The following is an 18,565-nucleotide window of genomic DNA, read 5'->3' as shown; positions in this document are numbered from 1 at the left end:
ATATTGCATGTGGTCTATGCTGCCTGCACCCCGAAGGGGCCAAGCACGGGCAGCAGGGCTCTTTCTTCGTGACGGAAGATTGCACAAAATTTAGCAGCTGAAAACTACAAACATTTATTAGCTCACAGTCTCCGCAGGGCGGGCATACGGGCGCGACTTAGCTCTGTGCCTTGGCCAGAAGGGCTCCCACAAAGGTGGGGTCAAGGCGGCCGCCAGGTCTGTGGGCAGAGGTGATTGGAAAAAACTGGGATTTTTCCATCCTCTCCATCCTTTCCTACAGCCTCCTGGGCAGGCTGGCCTGGGGGACAGTCCATTTCCAAGCTCACTCACCTGGCTACCGGGAGGATTTGCCCCTCGAAGCTCGTGGGGCCGAGGGTCACCTCCTCGCTGGCCGTCAGCCAGAGGCCTCCCTGAGTCGCCTGCCCCGTGGGCCTCCCCACAGGGAGGCTTGGAGCACGGCATGGGCTTCCCCCGGGGCAAGCGAGCAAGAGGGGCCCAGAGATGATGGAGTCACAGTCTCGTAACCTAACCTCAGAGGGGCACCCCATCATTTTGCTGCATTTGGTTCATTAGCAAGTCCCTCAGCCAGCCCCACTCACAGGGAGGAGGTTGCAGAAGAGTGGGCAGGTCATGGGGGTATCGAGAGGCTTCCTAGCTAGGGGGTGGAAGGTGCAGTAGCAGGGGCCTGGCCTTGTAGGGGTGTTCTAACTCCCCCAGACCACCAGTCCCCTAAAACCTCAGTGATGTGGCAGACGCAAAGCTCGGGGCTCCGACGCACACGTCTCAGGGGGCATCCACAGCTCACGCCACTCATGCCCCACCAGCTCCGCCCAGCCTGACACCACCAACACAGTGACCAGAGGAAGGTGAGGCCCCGTCCATTAGACCCAACAGGGAGCAGGGACTTACCATGGCCCTGAGCCGACCCACAAGCATGGGCTCCGCCCCTCCCACGGGAACGCAGACAGGGACAAACCGGGCGCCCAGTGCTGTGCTCTGGCTGGACAGACATAGCACAGCTTATAATCGTGGCAGCTGTGGTTTGGGGCTGCCGCTTAGCCGCCTGACAGAGCTGACTGCCACCCACCACGACCCATCTGGAAATCACTCGTACCTGAGGGGCCCAACCTCTCAGCTCCACCCAGGACCAGGTACCACTTCTAACGGACGCGCCCGGCCGGAGGGCAGATCCGAGTGGCTGCCATGTGGACTTTGCTCTGCAGACCGGAGCTCTGACGGGAAGCTTCTGTCGGCTATTACGCAAGCACTCCCCCCATCAGCCGGCATTTAGAGACGGGTGACCCGAGGGGGTCTGTGCAGCCACAGGACCTACCGTGAGACAGGCTCGGGCCAGGACCCTACTTACCACCTGGACCCTGTCAGGTCACTGGGACCAGTGTCAACTCCAACCCTGTGTCCACCAGCCAGCAGCTCCGGGCCACGCCCTGCTCCACTCGGCGGTGCCTCAGGGCGTCGGTGCCCGTGGGGAGGGGCGAGTGCACACAGACGCCCACCAGCCGGTGAACAGAGGGACGAGATGTGCCCCATCCACCCGACGGGCTGTTACTGGGCCACGGAAGGCATGACCTGCTGCTACGCGTCACCCCGAGGATGAACCAGGAACGGGTGACACCATCAAAAAAGCCAGTCCTGAGGACCAGACAGAGTATGATCCTGTCCCGAGGAGGCGTCCGGAACAGGCGAATCCGCAGAGGCGAGAAGGAGACCGGAGGTGGCCGCCGGGGGCAGGGGGGACGCGGAGAACGGAGCGAAGGCTAACGGGTACAAGGTCTCCTTTGGGGGTTGAGAATGTTCTGGAACCAGATGGTGGCGGTGGTGCTGCAACATTGTGAGTGTGCTAAATGGCGCTAAGTTACCCACTTTAAGATGTTGAGAGCGGTGAGTTTTATGTGTTTACAATAAAAAGTGTCTGTTCCTCCTTTAATGTGGTTTTGTTGTTCACGTGAAAGAGGCCTGTGTCCATCTGTTTCTGTTCATCCCCAGTTCTAGGCGCCTCCGGCCCTCTGCGCCTTTGTTGATTTTGTGGAATACAGAAAAAGCTCACCGGAGGGTATCGTTCCCTCCCCCGCCTCCGACTCAGGTACCCGGTTTCACTCGTTTCTGCTTTATCCTGTGTTTCTCCCGGCAAAAGTAAGCAGGTGTTTGGGTATTTATCCCCTCTGTCTTGCCCAAAAAAGTAGCATGCTACGCAGTCCTTTACACCAACAGTACATCATGGAAATCTTGGTCGGTTTACCAATATCCTCTCCGTCCTTTCCTACGGCCTCACAGTGCCCCGTGGGGCGGGGGGGGGGGGGGGGCTGCCACCGTCACTTAACCACTGTCCACGTGAGGGCAAACGTGGAGATCGTCTCCAATTCTGCAACGGTAAACCAGGCTGCAGTGCACGTGCCTCTGAAGATTGCTGGTGGTAAACCAGGTTGGGTTCCTAGAAGTGGGACCACTACGTAGACATTCATTTTGCCAGATTTTGCCAACTTTTCCTCTGTAACGGCTGTGCCATCTGGCATCCCCACCAGCAGGGTGTGGAAGTGCCTGCCGCCTCCCAGCCTGGCTAGCAGAGCCGCTCAGCTTTGCACGTTTGCTAATCTAACCTGAGGAACAGGAACCCAGTGCGGTTTCCGTTCACATCTCCCAACACGTGTGAGGTCAGACACCCCTTTAAGGATCCACCCTTTCCGGTCAGTTCACGTCCTTCACCCATCGTTCTATCTGGCTTCTGATCCTTCCCCCTCAATGTTCCAGTCCTTTACGTGTTAGAGAAATCCACCTTTATCTGTGATGTGCACTGCAAACACCATCTCCTGATGCGAGCATTCTGCATCCCGTGAAGGCCTCCCTTCCCCTCACCTGACTTCTGAACCTGAGTGAGAAAGCCCTCCCACACCCAGGTTCAGAGAGACCACCCGTGTTTTCTTCTAGGGCTGGCTTGGTTTCATTTTTTACATTCAGATTTCTGATATGAGTCCTTTTTGGTGGGTGATGTAAGGTATATGTCGAATTTTACCTTTTTCTAAATGGCTGTCCAGTTGAACCAACACCAACTTTGAAAAAATCCACGTTGGCCCCAGTGCTCTGAGACAGGCCTCCTCTCACACACTCTGTCCTGACGCACCTGGCCGGGCTCTGCGCTCTGCGCTCCCTCCTGCCTCCTGCACCAGCAGGACACTGTCGTGATCACGGAGGCCACAGGGGCTCTCACGGCCCCCTTTCCAGGGCTGCCTTTGCTGTCCTATCACGTTGACTTTCCCTGTAAACTTGAGTATTGACTGGTCTAGTTCCAGAAAACAGCCTGTTGGTATTTTTATTGGGATCATCTTAGACTTAAAATTAATTTCGGCAAAACAGACACCTTATAAGGTTGACTCTTCCTAAGAACAAGGACTTTTTTCCCACTGATTTGTGTCTACTTTTGTGTCTTTCATGAGTGTCTTAAAGTTTTATCTCATCTAGGTCTTGCATATATCTTGTTTATTCCTAAGTATTTAATCTTTTTTTTTGTTAAGAAATGAAATTCTTTATTTATTTATTTTTGCTGTGTTGGGTCTTCATTTCTGTGTGAGGGCTTTCTCTAGTTGTGGCAAGCAGGGGCCACTCTTCATCGCGGTGCATGGGCCTCTCACTATCGCGGCCACTCTTGTTGCGGAGCACGGGCTCCAGACGCACAGGCTCAGTAGCTGTGGCTCACGGGCCTAGTTGCTCCGCGGCATGTGGGATCTTCCCAGACCAGGGCTCGAACCCATGTCCCCTGCATTAGCAGGCAGATTCTCAACCACTGCGCCACCAGGGAAGCCCCCCAAGTATTTAATCTTTATTGCCATTGTAAATTGGATTTTTCTCTTCCATTCTATCTTTTTTTTAAATAAATTTATTTTATTTTTATTTATTTATTATTTTTGGCTGTGTTGGGTCTCTGTTGTGGTGCGCGGGCTTCTCATTGCAGTGGCTTCTCTTGTTGCGGAGCTGGGCTCTAGGAGCACGGGCTTCAGTAGATGCGGCACGTGGGAACTTCCGGGACCAGGGCTCAAACTCGTGTCTCCTGCATCGGCAGGCTGATTCTCAACCACTGCGCCACCAGGGCAGCCCCCCATTCTATCTTCTGATTATCATTTGCGGGAATGAAGGCTATTGGTTCCTGGGAAGCAGGCTGCCTGCCCGGCCCGTGTCTGTGGTGGGCAGTGCAGGTGGCACAGCTTAGGTGGACGTGAGGAAGCAAACACTCAGCTAACGGCAGCCAACCACCACCCAGCAAGTGATTTACAACTGGGCACGGTGTATGCCAACGCCTGGCGGCTCTCCCTCTCCCTGGGGTCCCATAAGCTTCTCCTTGACCGTGACGGGCACAGTGACCTTGCTAATAGCTCTTTCTCCAGGCAATGTCTGCACAAATGTACAAGTAGCTTCAGTTTAGTTCAGAACGACAAAGAACTCTCCAGAATGTGAAAGTAACCAGCTGCTCTGCCGTCGGCATGGGATTTGAAAAAGACCATTTGTAAAGGTAATTTGTGTAGCATTTATCGCAAGAAGATCTTAGCTTTTAACGCATTCTAAGGATGGCTCGTCACATAGATAGGGATGTGTGTGAATTCTACAAACGTGGGTTTTAGGGGAGCCCCCAGACGCCCTAACGACAGGGAGGGAGAAATCAAAGGAGAAGAAACTGAGGCAAACAGCAAACACGCTCTTCACACATTTAACCCCGCCTGCAGCACCGACGCTCTCCTCTCGGCTCTTCCAGGGCATCTACTCACCTCGTACAGCAAACTGATTGCTGTTCTTACAGCCTTTCAGTGAAATAAAGCAAACAAATGAACATTTATCTGGGGAACGTTGACACCAGACCAAGTAGAAAAGTCAGACTAGTCTCCCTCTCACCACCTTCCCCAAACACACCACGTCTCACAACATTTGCAAAGGTGAGTAAATGTCCACGGTCCTCATTCTCAAGCTTAAAACTTGGAAAACTACGAACGTTTCAGGAACTCATTTCAGAACCTACCTTTCAGATTTGGTCATAGCATTACTGCCAAGAATGAATGGGGAAGCCGGATTAAAGATGCATTTAAAAACACCCCCGATCACTTTTAACATGAATGACCTGCAAACACTGACTTGGGGCTGACGGGCTGATCGCGTCTGTCCTTCCCAGGATCCTGGGCCCAGTTTCCAGCAGGAACTAAGGTCCTACCTAGTCCACCAGCTCTCAGTTCTCGGGAGGCCCTCTAGTGACACCTTGTGGGCACTTCTGATACCGCAGCCGCGCACCACCTCGGCCGGGGCACCAGTCACCGGACACTGGGCAGGCAGCCTGGCCCCTCGCCCTGCTCGGAACTGAGAGGCAGGACCGCAGCCTCGGCAGGGAGGGCGCGGCCGCACGTGGGTGAAGACCCCAGCCAGTGGGAGAAAACGCTCAGCTGCTCCCTGGCTCTCCCTCCCCACGAGCCAGACCCTCTCCAGAGACGCGATGGACTCCCTGAAAAGGCCGACCTGACGCCCACTCGTCCAGTAGGGCAGTGGTGGGCCCACCGCCGGGCACCGAGGCCTAGACAGAGCCTGCACACCTGGAGAGCCCTGTGCCTCGGGGCACCTGTTAGAGTGCCTGTTAGCCTCACCCCATCCCACCTGAGGCTGCCATTTGTAGGTGAAGAAACTACAGCCAACGTTACACTACGTGCTCAAGGTCACTCATCAAGTGGCCGAGCCACGACCTCATCATCCCACGTCTTGCAAACATTTCCAATGAAGCGCCCCAGCAGCTAAGGAAGTGAGCCCTTCCCGCCCAACGGGTGACCACAAACCACACGACTTCCTGACAAGCCTTCTCTCAAAAATGCATGCAAACTTGTGACACTCAAAGGAATTCTCTGAACTTTCTCATGTTAGCACTCTCTACGAAAATTTAAAATACACTTGTGGCTTCCCGGTCCCTCGGCCACGCCCACTGACGCCCTTAAACTCCTCGAATAGGCAATTCTCAGAAAATGCTTAACTTTACTAATATAAGACGTACCCATTTAAAGCACGGTGACACCATGTTTTCATCACATTAAGAAAAAACTAAGCCAATGAAACAGCTGATGAGGGTGTGCGGAAACTGATGGAGAGGAAGCTGGCATGACTTTCTGGATGGCAACTTGGCACCTTCCACCAAACTCTGAAACACGTCCCCTCCTGCACAGCAAGGCCGTCCAGGAAACCCTCTCTGAGCAGCCGGGCAGAGGAGCGATGACACGCCCAGGTCCTGGGAGACCACGCAGCAGCCGTAAGGATGCCTGTGACCTTGACTGCTTTCCTGACCTTTCACCCTCTGCGCCACCTCAGTGTCTATTCACACAGGTCCTTAAGGAAAATACTAACTTCTCAGAAAGCTCTTAAATACACTTAAATACTCCAATCACAGTTAAGAAACATGAGTGGACTCCTAAGTTGATAATTCCTGATAAAACATGCACGTCTTTTGTCCTTTAGTTTGGATGATCAAGAATGGCGCTAAAAAGTATGATGTGAGCCCCGTTTTTTTTTTTTTGTTTTTTTTTTACGGTACGCGGGCCTCTCACTGCCGTGGCCTCTCCCGTTGCGGAGCGCAGGCTCTGGACGCGCAGGCTCAGCGGCCATGGCTCACGGGCCCAGCCGCTCTGCGGCATGTGGGATCTTCCCGGACCGGGGCACGAACCCGTGTCCCCTGCATCGGCAGGCGGACTCTCAACCACTGCGCCACCAGGGAAGGCCTCATCTACCTACTTTTAAAATTTCTAGTACCCACAATTAAAAAACAAAACAAAACCAGGTAAAACTCACTTTAATGTTTTATTTAATCCATCATATCCAAAATACTATTTCGACCTGTAAATATTTTTAACAATAAGATATTTCACTTTTTTTCTTGGCATTGACTTCAAAACCCAGTGTCTCAATTTGGACATTAACCTTACTTGAGAAAGACCTGATCTGTGCTTAGATTTTATAAAATTTACAACTGAAAAACCAGATTCACATATTCATGTTCTTGACATACTCAACACGGTTTCCTAATGACTGAATGAAGGTGACAGCTCTGCGGCTACGCTGGACGCTGGCTCCACGTGCTCCCTAGCGGCCAGTGGCCGCTGCACTGGCCCTGGACCGCAGAAAGGGCTCCGTCCACGTAGTCCCCAGACCCACAGCATCAGGAACTCCGCTGGGGTGGGGTGGGGGGCGGTGGCACTGCTCTACCAGGCCCCGCACGATTCTGGTGCACCTGGACAACCACGGGTCCAGATCTAACGCCACCAACAGGACAGGGCGTAGAAAGAGCTGGATAACCCACCCGTGGGATGGGAACTGAATACACCCCCCAACCACTATATATGTGTGTGTGTGTGTGTGTGTGTGTGTGTGTGTGTGTGTGTGTAAAACATCGTTACTGGAGTATGATTGCTTTACAATGGTGTGTTAGTTGCTGCCATACAACAAAGTGAATCAGCTAGGTGTATACATATAGCCCCATATCCCCTCCCTCTTGCACCTCGCTCTCACCCTCCCTATCCCACCCCTCTAGCTGGTCACAACCATTATATTTTGAGGCTATGAAACCAAACAAGGAAGAGAAACTGCTTGGATTTTTGTTAATCCGCAAGCAGTGGGATGTCTGGAGCGCATGGCTGGGTGCCCCTGGGGCTATGCCTGGGATGGCATTTCTCTTCATCCGGTTCCCTGAGGTCCCAGGAGATGACGGCGCTCCTGACAGGCCCCAAAGCCCTCGGTGTCACCCCAATGCTTGCAGTCAGAGGGTCACAGGCTGTTCTCTCAGTCGAACAGGAGCGGTGGGCTGGGGGCCACCTCTGGACAAGGACCCCTAACAGGGTAGGTGTAGTCCCGCCCCCGTGCCTGAGCTCAGATGCCGCGTGAGGAAGACACAGTGAGATCCACTCTCAGTGGTTTAAGTGACAGAAGCCCCTGACCAACTCAGCTCAGGGCAGAGCTGCTCGCGGTGGGAAGTATGGAAGTGCTAGAGCATAAAAGTATCCACAAAGTGCAAATCATGTATGGAAAGAGGCCAGTTTGAACAGATACAGTCACATCAACGCTTTACTCTCCACCTGAAAGAGAAGAAAACAGCTTATGTTCTTAGGTTTGTCTTGATTAACTACAAGCGGGTGATCGTACAAAAGACATTCGCCAATCACAGTGCTTCAGAAACCAGCTACAAAGTGTTACTCTCGTCGCCCTGTGCTGGCGGGACCTGCGTGCGCACCCGGGGTTGACAAAGCCCAAGGCCGGGCGTGCGTCCCGCTCCATCCCATCCAGCTGTGACGGAGCGCGGAGCTCCAGGTGGCCAGTCATGAGCCGTACCACAACCGCTGAGCACTCACCGGCGGGACAGAGAACCGCCCCGTCCGACACGAGGGCAGCAACACCGCGCGCCCCCGACCAGTACCTGAAGCGCCGAGCCAGCCAGCCGCCCGGCCCCTCGCGTGAAGCCCCCGACGGCCCAGGTTCCGAGTCCCTTGCTGCCGAGCACCTGCGCAGAAGGGTCAGGTCAGAGCTCAGCCAACCCCTCACCGGTGCCGAGAGCCACGCACGCAGGGACGAGGTCACCCCCCAGCCCGGCTCGGGCACAGACACCACGAGAAACGGCCGAGTGGAAGGGACAGCTGACTCGGGCTTCCATTTCTACCCACGGAAGGTGGGGGCAGACCTTTCCACCGACCTGAGGAAGGTTCTCCCTGTAAATAACCGGTGAAGGGGCTGAACTGCCCCCATCAGAAGGTGGGGTGGATTCCGACACCCAGGACCTATTTGGAGGGAGGGTCGCTGGAGGTTAGGGAGGGTGAGCTCACAGTACGCTGACCCCACAGACCAGTGTCCTCATGCAGAGGGGACGCTTGGACAGCACCGTGCACAGGGAGAATGCCACAGGAAGGTGGAAGGCCAGGGTGACGCGTCCACAAGCCAGAGAGCCCCGAGCCTACGGGAAGCACCCTCGCGAGGGGGAGGCCGGGGGAGACCCTCCCCATGGCCCCGCACGGTGAGCAGGCACTTCTGGCTCCAGAACTGCAGTCCCAGCAAATGACGACTCGAATCCGCCTTCGATTTGGAATCCGCTTTTAATTAAGATCATATCCACCCAAACCCCTACAGCGAATGCTCAACACCAAGCGCTGAGCGCGCAGCACGGGTCCAGGTTGTCCCAACGCCATGCAGGCCGAGCCGGGCCTCTCCTCACCCCACCGTGCTGGCAGCGGGGCCTCCGCGGGTGCAGCCGTGGTCCTGAGGGTGTCTGTGCTGAATGCAGAAGCTGCCGCGACACTCAGCGCAAGCCACCCGCAGCATCTCTTTCCGCCTGCAGCCCTCTTTTGAGCAGCGGTACGTGAAAATCTGAGAAAGTACAAGTTGCTTCAATGTTCCAGCAGCCTCACCGAGCAATCATTCGACAAGCCCCCGCCCCCCCCATAAGACCATCGGCATTTAAACTAGAAACGGTCCTTAGCTAAACAGAATGAAGAATGAAGGCACCGGGGTTTCACTGAGATGTCTTTCCGTCAGGTAAACAAGGAAATACTAGTTTAGGAGACAGAAAAGTTTTAACAAGTGGTAAATACAAAAGCAGCATTTTAAGTTGGGGTCTCATGTGAGATGCTTGGGGGGGTACTCCAGGAAAAGAACAAGACGGGAGGGCAGGGGACGGGGACACGGGGGGAAGGAGGCCAGGCACGAGGCGTGACGCACAGCCCTAGAGGGAGCTGGCACAGCCGTTAGTTACTGCGGGGTCTTTGGGGTGATATAAACTCCCAGGCACTTCCGACTCTGTGCGGGTGACAGTGTCAGGGAGGAGGGGGGCCGGCAGCCTGGGGGCAGCCCTCTGGCCAAGAAGGGCGAGTGACCCGGGTGCGTGCCAGCGGGGCCCGGAAGACGAGAGGGGCAGCGCGCGGTGGGGAGTGAAGGTGGAGCCAGGAGGGAGGAGGGCCTGGTCACCGAAGCTTCCGGAAGGCTCGGAGGCACGGCAAGCACGAGCAGCAGCCACGGGCTGGAGGAGACGGGCCAGGAAGGGGTCGGGGGGTGGGGGGGGCTCCCATCAGAGGGTCTGGGACGGAAGTTCAGGGACAGACTTCACCCTCGCCTGTTCCAGGTTATTTGTCATAATTGCATTTGTTCTGTATTTAGTGTAACATATAGAAACCGTGAGGTAAGGTGGTCAGAAGCCAGTGCCCTGGAGATAAGCTCTAAAGGCCAAGACACCAGGGGGCAGCGCAGCCCGCATCCTAGGGAAACCACCCAAATAAACCTGGAGGCCCCAGGGAGCGTGCAGTGCTGGGCTGGGCCTGGGGACGCGTGCAGGGCTCCGAGAGTCTCCAGTCCGAGGAGTGGACCAGCTGCCACGGGCCATGTCCAACCCGAGTCTCCTTGGACTCTAGTTGAGGATGGAGAAGTGACCACAGGTGGCGGCTCCGATCCTGCCTGAAGTTCTATAAAAGTGACCACAAAGAGACGTTCTGAAAAAGGATGGATGAACCCCAAAGGGCAAAAGATAAAAAGAAAACAGCCACAAGATTTTAATTTCTATTTTTTTTTTTTTTTTTTGCCTGTGCCACGCGGCACGCGAGATCTTAGTTCCCTGACCCGGGGATAGAGCCCCCTGCAGTGGAAGCGCAGAGTCTTAACCACTGGACCGCCAGGGAAGCCCAAAACAGCCACAAGATTTTAGCAAAAGCACATGGACGAGCAGTAATGGACTCAGCAGACATGAAAAAGCTGAACTATGAGCCGGCAGGGAGGGCCAAGAAGCAGCGTATGTGTGACACAGAATCCCCGAAGGCTCAGAAATCGACAGCAGCAGAGGCAGCGCGGGTGACGCGGGGCCCGGGAGGAGGCCGCGCGTCTGGGAGGACCCCCGCCCGCACGGCAGAGCCGCTCTGTCCCCGGCGCACGCGCGCGGTCAGCTGCGGACCTGGCACATGGGGACGACTGACCACGACGTAGGAAAGACCACCTGCACGTGGGTCACACAGAGAAAAGGGAACTTGAGGGGAAAAAGGAGGCCGGCCCGGGAGGTCCAGCCCCATGGAGGGAGAGTCCAGAGGAGACGGCGACAGGGTCAGCCGGGGGAAGCTGCCACACCCGGGGACAAGGAGGACAGCTGGCCCCTCACGGGAACTCCCTGAGCAGCAGCAGAAGCGGGAAAACCCCCGACGCCAGCGAACACCCAGGCGAGCCGCAGTGAGGGAGCCGCAGCGAGGGCGCCGGAACCCAGCGGCCGGCGCACCGCGGGGACCGGGCGTCACCCAGCACTACAGGGTGAACGAGACAAACGCGAGCTGGATTTCAATGCTCTGCTTAAGTACGTGGTACCACGTATTTAAGGAGAGGCAGGTGGCCGCTCCTTCCACCACAGCCGACTCCAAACGGACAGACGCGGGACTTCAGAACGAGCACCAAGGCGACCAGAGCAGGAACGCCCATGTTTGATTTTACATCCCTGACATTTCCCAGGCGGAGCTTGGGAGAAACCACACACTAACAGAAGGATTCTAGAAAACCACATTAACCTTCCATCTTGGGAGGAATTCCTGTAACGAAAGCAAATCCTAACATAGGCCCTAACGTTTAGGAAATATGCTCATGTGACTGTAAAAACCCATCCTGTTCACAACCCAGGAAAACACCGATCAACTGTTAGCGTTTTATTCTGTACAAAAACTATTAAAACTAATTAGCCTCGCTGGATAACTGACCTTCTTTCCTCTGAGGAGAAACCAGCCCCCAAAGGGCTGACACAGACTCTATCCTCACCTTCTCTTTCTTCTTCCCGGGGTGGTGTTTACAAGCTCCATCCATGTGCTCACCGACCACCACGTCTGGGACACCTCCCGTTTCTACTGGGATGGGGCTGTTACAAAGTGGGCACACTGGGACCTGAACATCCTAAAAATAACAAATATAAGATGATATTCCAGATTCAGACAATCAAACCTCACACACACACACAAAGGCACAGTGGTACAGCACACTGAAAAGCAAACAGAGTACAAACACTGACATCTGCCCCCCACGAGAGGAGAGTGTGGTTGGCACAGGGGATCGAGCAAGGCATCCCTAGGGCTTGAAGACAGTTGCCTGAAGCGGAACCCAGGAGAACTGAAGAAACAGACTATTAACCACCCGCAGAAGTGACCCTGAGACAGAGGTCAAGCGCAGCCCCCGAAGGCAGCTGGTGAACCGATCCAGAAGGACAGGGCTATCTGTCCAGCACCGTGTAGTGAGCAGTGAAGCTGCCCAAACACCTCGAGGGTGGGGCTGCCAGGAAGAAACACCAGCCGTGAAGAGCCTCAGCTCCTTCGCCGGCCAACGGCCTCCCCGATGCTCCTGTAGCTTCCGCCGCGGCCACGCAGGCAGACTAGCTCATCAGTCAAGGGCGCACGTGGCCAGGCTGAGCTCTCAGGCTCAGAACCACCATCCAAGGCCAGCACTGGGGGGCTCTGGAGGGAACGCGCAGCATGGTTAAAATCCCTCTGGGCCAGGGCAGGAGCTGAGCTAATTTAGCTCGAGAACACTGAAGTGACATGTGGACCAGTAACAGGTAATCACAGAATCGCAATGCCAGCTGTCTGGGAACTGAGCTGGAAAGCCACCCAGCGGTGCTCCTGCAGCTGGCAAGTTGGCCAAGTTAAGAAATAAAGCATCATTCAGTCACCTCTAGGCAGACTCTCCCTATCCAGGGACACAGGAAGGTCAAGGCAACAGACCAGGTAGTTTGGCCTGGTCATCGGTGCCGGGTAAACATGGGTCACCCTCCCCCGCCCCCATGAATCAGCAAAGGGCCAGAGCCCAGCCGACACTGGTCAAAGGGTATAGCACTTCTAACTGCCACCCTGGGGGAGCAGCAGAGCGCTGACTGAGGAGCTCACGAAAATGCTCCCTGAAGCACCCAAAACAAAGTGAGTTCAGGCTGGGACCACCTGAAAAGTCAATAAGCACGGTCTTAAACCTCTGGACTTAGGCAGGTCTGTTTCCTTACAGCCATCCTCCAGCTTCCACCACGAACTGTCTGAATCACCCAGGGAGGATGCCAAGGCTGCAAGGTTACCCAGACAAGCAAGCATTTACAATTCTGCCCAGATCAGAGCCCCCATCAAGCGCTGCACTGCGTTTCTTGTGCCCCATGAAGACAGAGCTGTTTTTCCTTGTGTGTTGAATAAAAGGAACTGTTTTCACATGTAAAGTAAGCTCGGAAGGTTTAGGTACAACAATTTGATTCCAGGAAAATAATCTGTTGCTTTAGAGCTGTGCCGTCCAGAGCTTCCTGCAACGATGGAAAAGCTCCACATCTGCTCTGTCCACACACGGCTCCCGAAAACCTGAAACGTGGCTGGCGTCACTGAGAAACAGGACTTTTAAGATTTATTTAATTTTAATTAGGTTTTATCTACATGTGGCTAGTGTCCACCATCTTGGGCAGCGCAGCTTTGGAGAGCGAGGATGAGAATCTTTAGAATGAAGTACGACCAATTACCTTCCTGAATGCAAAGGGACATTTATGTGCAGCACAGGTAAAATGATCTTTACAGAAACCTTGTTTACATGCATCACACTCTAACGGAAGAAAATCTAAAAAAAAAAAAGAACAAAAAACACACAAAAAACAGTAAAGTGTTTGAAAGACTAGAACAGGAGAATCATAGATCATATTACCTTTGCTGAGTTCATATTATGCCTATCAAATACATCCTCGAGGTACCACATGAGAAAAAAATTGGGGGCCACGAATTTGACAATGCCAGCAACACTGAAGAACCGGCATAGCTATCCTTTCCAAAGAGACCCCACCTCACGGGGTACCACGTATTTAAGCAGAGCATTTAAATCCACTCGGTGCTGGCAGCCAGCCTTGTACCTAGCTGTACAGAACCAAAAACTCAGGCCAGCATCTCCTTACTGAAAAGCCGGAAAGGCCAAGGCCCAGAGAACAACAGCTAATGAAGACAGTGGCCAGTTCTTCTCCCAAATAGATGACGAGACACCCATTTCCCGTTAACGCTCTCCTAGAAGTGCTTACCTAGCTGCCTGCAAGTTTTTTCTGAACAATGCTTCCCCAAATCAGGGAACTCCATTATGAGAAAATGTCCAAAACACAGATGACAGAGTGAAATGTCACCTGCAAGAATTAGAAATAATTAGGAGGAAAGCAAGGATGGTCCGAATTTCAGTCACCAGGGTTTATATCGCACAGCTGATATAAGTAAACATGTAGGGAGCATTAAATGCCCGAGTCATCTGGGCTCCCGCAGGGGCCTAAGTGTCACAAATTCTTGTCTTTCAGCGAACAGAAAATGGGAGGTTTAGCGTAAGTACAAGCTCCTTCAGAATCAAACCCCTTCGCAGACAGATTGTTTTTCAGTTCTTTTAATTCCTAGTTTATCAAGCTCAACCCGAATTTAAGTTTTCATTAATCCATACTTTGACCCATATTGACAGGGATGTCCCATATTCAACTACACAGCTACTAGGGAAAGTTACAGCCTCGGTGAACTTTAAATCGCAATTTCATCTACTGAATATACTTGACAAACAAAACTCTGTTACCAGGTGCTAAGTCACGTTACTTGACTACACTATCCCGGGGACACTCGACTCAGCCCCCTGTTGCTGCCTTTAACTCCCTTATGCATTGAGTTTTACTCAGAATTTATTCCTTAATGACAATCAACCTGGAGTTGACCAGGGGAAGGGGAAGTCGTTAACTCACCAGTGGAAAACAGGTGGACAAACGGTGATGTCACTGCACTTGAGAGAAAACTGAAGTCCACGGCACGCCTCACAGGGGCCCCTCCGTGATCTGGCACCCACCAAACCTCTCAAAACTCTTGTCCCTCCCAGAATTCACGTCCCCGGGGCCTTTTCCGGACCTGCCCATCAGCTCTCCCGCTGCCGGGAGGCCTGGGATACTCTGGCCACAGGTGACATCCGCTCATGCCCTCAGGGCCCGGTTTAAAGCGTCACTCGGGGCCTTTCCTAACACCCTCACCTGGCCCCACCCAAATCGCGCTTCCTCTACTCTGTAAGTCCTTTCCCAGGACCCACTCGCTCGGCTTCCCACTGCAGCTTCGTTTCCTACTCTCGGCTCCGCGAAGCGCAGGGCCCAGGTCGGGTCTGCCCATCCTGGATCAGCAACACCCAGCGGACGTTCGGGAATCGACCGATCGAGGACCGACGAGAAGCCGAACTCAATCCCGACGTGGTCGCGCTCTCGGCGCCGCAGCCGCGGTGTGAGAGCCCCGTTCTGCTAGGACACTAACGCCCTGCCAGTCCGAGGTTCGCGGCCCCGTCCGACCCCCGCCCGGCACCCCCAGGCCGACCCCGTACCTGGCCCTCGTCTGAGGCCTGGGCAGCCGCAGAGGGGAGCGGAAGGTGGCAGAGACCAAGAGCTGTCTCCCTGCCCGCGGTCAGCCGCGGGGGACAAGGCCAAAGGGACGAAGAAAACAGGATCCGAGCGACGGCCGAGGCCGGTCCGAGTCCGCGGGAGAGCCCAGCATCGCGCCGCCAGGACCTCCCGGCCATTTATTCGCAGCCGCCGGGTCAGAGAGCCACCGCCCTCCGGGCGTGTCCGGCGCGCCCCCGACGACGTCTCCGCCGAGCCGACCAATCGCGCCCTCCGCGGCCAGGCATTCCCGGCGCGCCCCTAGACGTCACCGCTAGGCCGACCAATCGCGCCCTCCGCGGCCCCGTCGGCCCGCCCACTCCTCGCCTCTTCTCGAACAGTCCGGCGGCTTCTCGGGCTGAGGAGTCAGGGCGAGGCAGCTCTGCGCAGGCGCACTGGGCCGGCACCCGGAGCGGGGCGCTGAGTCCGGGCGGGGTGGGCCGGGGTGCGGGGGGAGGATACCCCGCGCTGGGCGCCACGGAGGCTGGGGGCGCGGGCGGCCGGTACCCGGCGCGAGGCTCCGCTGGAAGTGCGTCCAGCCGGCTCACGCACACAGGCACTGATTTTGCAGTTACAGAGGAACTTTAGCGGGTGGGCAAGTTCACAGATGTGGAAACCACAGCCATGAAGGATCGACCGTGTGTGTGTATGTGTATGTGCGCATTTTCCTTACCCTTGTTCTGGACCACGTGAGAGCGTGGTGTGGACATGATGCCCCATCACCTCCCCCCCCCCGCCCCCAATACTCCCTACGTGACCACTCCAGCCGCCCGGCACGCAAATCAGTGGTGACACTATGTTAAGGTCCGACCCGCAGACCCCATTTAGGTTTCTGCCAACCGTGTCGTCGATGTCTCTTTCCTCTGTGCTCCAGGAGCCCGTCACCAGTTACCCGTTCAGTGTCTTCCTGTCCCCGACGGTTTTTATTAAAGATCACAGACTTTCATTCATATAACGTGACTCTCAGGCAGTGTACATCCACGTTTCCTCAGGAGCAGACTTGGGTCATACTTTCTTGGTGGTTACATCACAGAAATGGTACTGCGCTCATCGCCGGCCCAGGATTGCAACCCCTCCTAGCGTGGGTGACGTTTATCTTGACATCGTCGTCCCGATGTTTGCTAAGTTTCTCCACTTTTTCATTTGTGAATTAATTAGTATCTCGTAGGGAGAGATTCCAAGATTCCACCATTGTTATTCTTCATGAACCTCTGACAACCTTGACTCTGTCAGTCGCTTCTGCCTGTATCACTACGTTCACTATGCTTTTTAAAATTTCCATCATTTCCTCTACATTTATTAGTTGGCGTTCCGCCATAAGGGAATGATTTGCCTTCCCCATTTATTTTTTAACCCTGACTTTATAACCCGAAGAACCAGAATTCACACCCAGCATCAGGGAAGGTCAGGAGAAGGTGTGAGAGCGGACACCCCGGGGGTGTCACAGGCGAGCACTTGGCCCACCTCTGCTGTTCCTGATGCAGCCAAGATGACACCAAACTGTCGTGAGAGCAAAAGATCATCAGTCAGAATTTTTTTTTTTTTTTTTTTTTTTTTTTTTTTTTGCGGTACACGGGCCTCTCACTGTTGTGGCCTTTCCCGTCGTGGAGCACAGGCTCCGGACGCGCAGACTCAGCGGCCATGGTTCACGGGCCCAGCCGCTCCGCAGCATGTGGGATCTTCCCGGACTGGGGCACAAACCCGCGTCCCCTGCATCGGCAGGCGGACTCCCAACCACTGCGCCACCAGGGAAGCCCCAGTCAGAATTTTTAAATGCAGTGTTTTTGTCATTAACTGAACATCTGCCTTCATACAAAGAGAGATGCCCAAAGCGTTAAGTTAGGTGACCACCATCCACCTAAGTAATTTACCACATCCCGATAAAGGGGAGCAAGGACCTTGTACCACTGTGACCCGGGGGACGGGAGGGGAGGCGGACCTCGGAGCCTTAGTTAGCAAACCTCAGGAAGTTCTACTTGAGAGAAGAGGCCAGAGTGCGTGCCCAGACACGTGATTCTCTATCAAGAGACCACAGTGCCCTTCACCAACAGCTCACTGTTGTGATCCCTGTTTTACCTGCAAGGAGACTGGGGCACAGAGGTGACAAGGGACACGCCCAAGAGGAGCCAGGATTCAGACCGCACCCCAAGTCCACATTCCTAACTCCCCTCTGCTACCTTCACCAGCCAGGGGTGGGGATGGAGACGCAGCCAGGTGCCAGGTCATAGGACCCAGAGCGTCATGAAAAGATTCGGGGCTTTATTTTGAGTGCAAAGGGGTATTGCCGAAAAGCTTTAAGCATGACCTTGAGGGGTGGGCAGGAGACAATATGTATAAAGTACACATACTTTACACAGCTGAACGAAAAATAATTGCAACTTTCTCAGTTTTCTAAAATTGAGCTCCACTTTCCTTTGGAGCCCCAGACGCCTGCCGCCGGCAGACACGGGCCCCGTCCCGTCACCAGTCTGTTCAGATCCGGTTCCTTTGGTGACCTTGGTCACTGTCCAGCTCAAACCGCAGTCATTTCAAGCCTTCTTCCTACAATCCCTCGTTCCCGTCTCCTTCCGTGGCGCCTGGGCTCGGAGGTGCGCATATAACCCCGTGGCAGTGAAGGGTGGAGGCTCTGGCCTCTGCAGGTGATGCCCTGTCCACAGCCTTTGGTCAGGTGCTAGCACCTGCTGTCGGTGTCAGGACTTCCGTCGTGACCTCTGATCCCAAGCTCATCACGTGCACTGTCCTGACCCCCGGTTTCAGGTCCAGTGACCCTGTCCGCCCTCCATGCCGGGGCACGCGGGGCTGGGGAGCTCCTCTAGCTTGTGTGCGGGGACTGCGGCTCTGGGGCACCAGCTGAGGTCCTCTCCCTGCTTGGCTGCGCCCCAGGCATCATCCACCGCACCCTCCCTGTGCTGGCACAGAGAAGGTGTGTGCCTCTCCCAGAGGTACAGGTGGGAGCCCCACGCCTTCAGAGCACCCCGTCCAAGCCCAGGTTGTTTATCATTGCAAGTCCCACATCTGAGGGCTGCAGGATGAGCCGGGGTCCATTCTTAGGGACCCAGCCAGCATGACAAGCTTGGCGTCTCCCTTTCAAAGCCCATCAGATCTCTCCCCAGCCCTGGAAGTAATGTTCTCCTTATGCTGCGGGGCATT

The 18,565-nt window shown here is 54.9% G+C and overlaps 1 protein-coding gene across 6 annotated transcripts; it reads right to left on the bottom strand.

Moving 5' to 3' along the window:
• Positions 1-7,555: 7,555 nt before the first annotated feature.
• Positions 7,556-15,602, bottom strand: ZFAND2A (zinc finger AN1-type containing 2A). 6 transcript variants are annotated; one of them, XM_032606305.1, is made up of 7 exons: positions 15,361-15,602; positions 14,054-14,152; positions 13,511-13,605; positions 11,791-11,922; positions 9,227-9,378; positions 8,438-8,521; positions 7,556-8,099 (listed from the first exon to the last, which is right to left on the bottom strand). In XM_032606305.1, exons 2-7 carry the CDS (start codon positions 14,106-14,108, stop codon positions 8,081-8,083), a joined length of 537 nt encoding a protein of 178 aa, XP_032462196.1. In that variant the 5' UTR covers positions 14,109-14,152; positions 15,361-15,602; the 3' UTR covers positions 7,556-8,080. The 6 variants fall into 6 exon arrangements, with proteins under 6 accessions (XP_032462196.1, XP_032462193.1, XP_032462195.1 ...); XM_032606302.1 differs by lacking the exons at positions 13,511-13,605; positions 14,054-14,152; XM_032606304.1 differs by lacking the exons at positions 14,054-14,152; positions 15,361-15,602 and having other exon boundaries at positions 13,511-14,031.
• Positions 15,603-18,565: the final 2,963 nt, after the last annotated feature.

The sequence above is a fragment of the Phocoena sinus genome, chromosome 15, assembly GCF_008692025.1.
Source record: "Phocoena sinus isolate mPhoSin1 chromosome 15, mPhoSin1.pri, whole genome shotgun sequence".
Lineage (NCBI taxonomy): Eukaryota > Metazoa > Chordata > Mammalia > Artiodactyla > Phocoenidae > Phocoena > Phocoena sinus.
The sequence above is the reverse complement of the archived record's forward strand: the minus strand, read 5'-3'. Positions and strand labels throughout refer to the sequence as shown.

Coding starts and splice junctions, on each gene's coding strand:
- ZFAND2A (XM_032606302.1), bottom strand. CDS start 15,555: ATGGCCGGGAGGTCCTGGCGGCGCGATGCTGGGCTCTCCCGCGGACTC. Junction 9,379..11,790: donor CCGGGAAGAAGAAAGAGAAG/GTGAGGATAGAG, acceptor GTACTTTCTCAG/ATTTTCACGTACCGCTGCTC. Junction 8,522..9,226: donor CCCGCTGCCAGCACGGTGGG/GTGAGGAGAGGC, acceptor CCTTCTGCGCAG/GTGCTCGGCAGCAAGGGACT.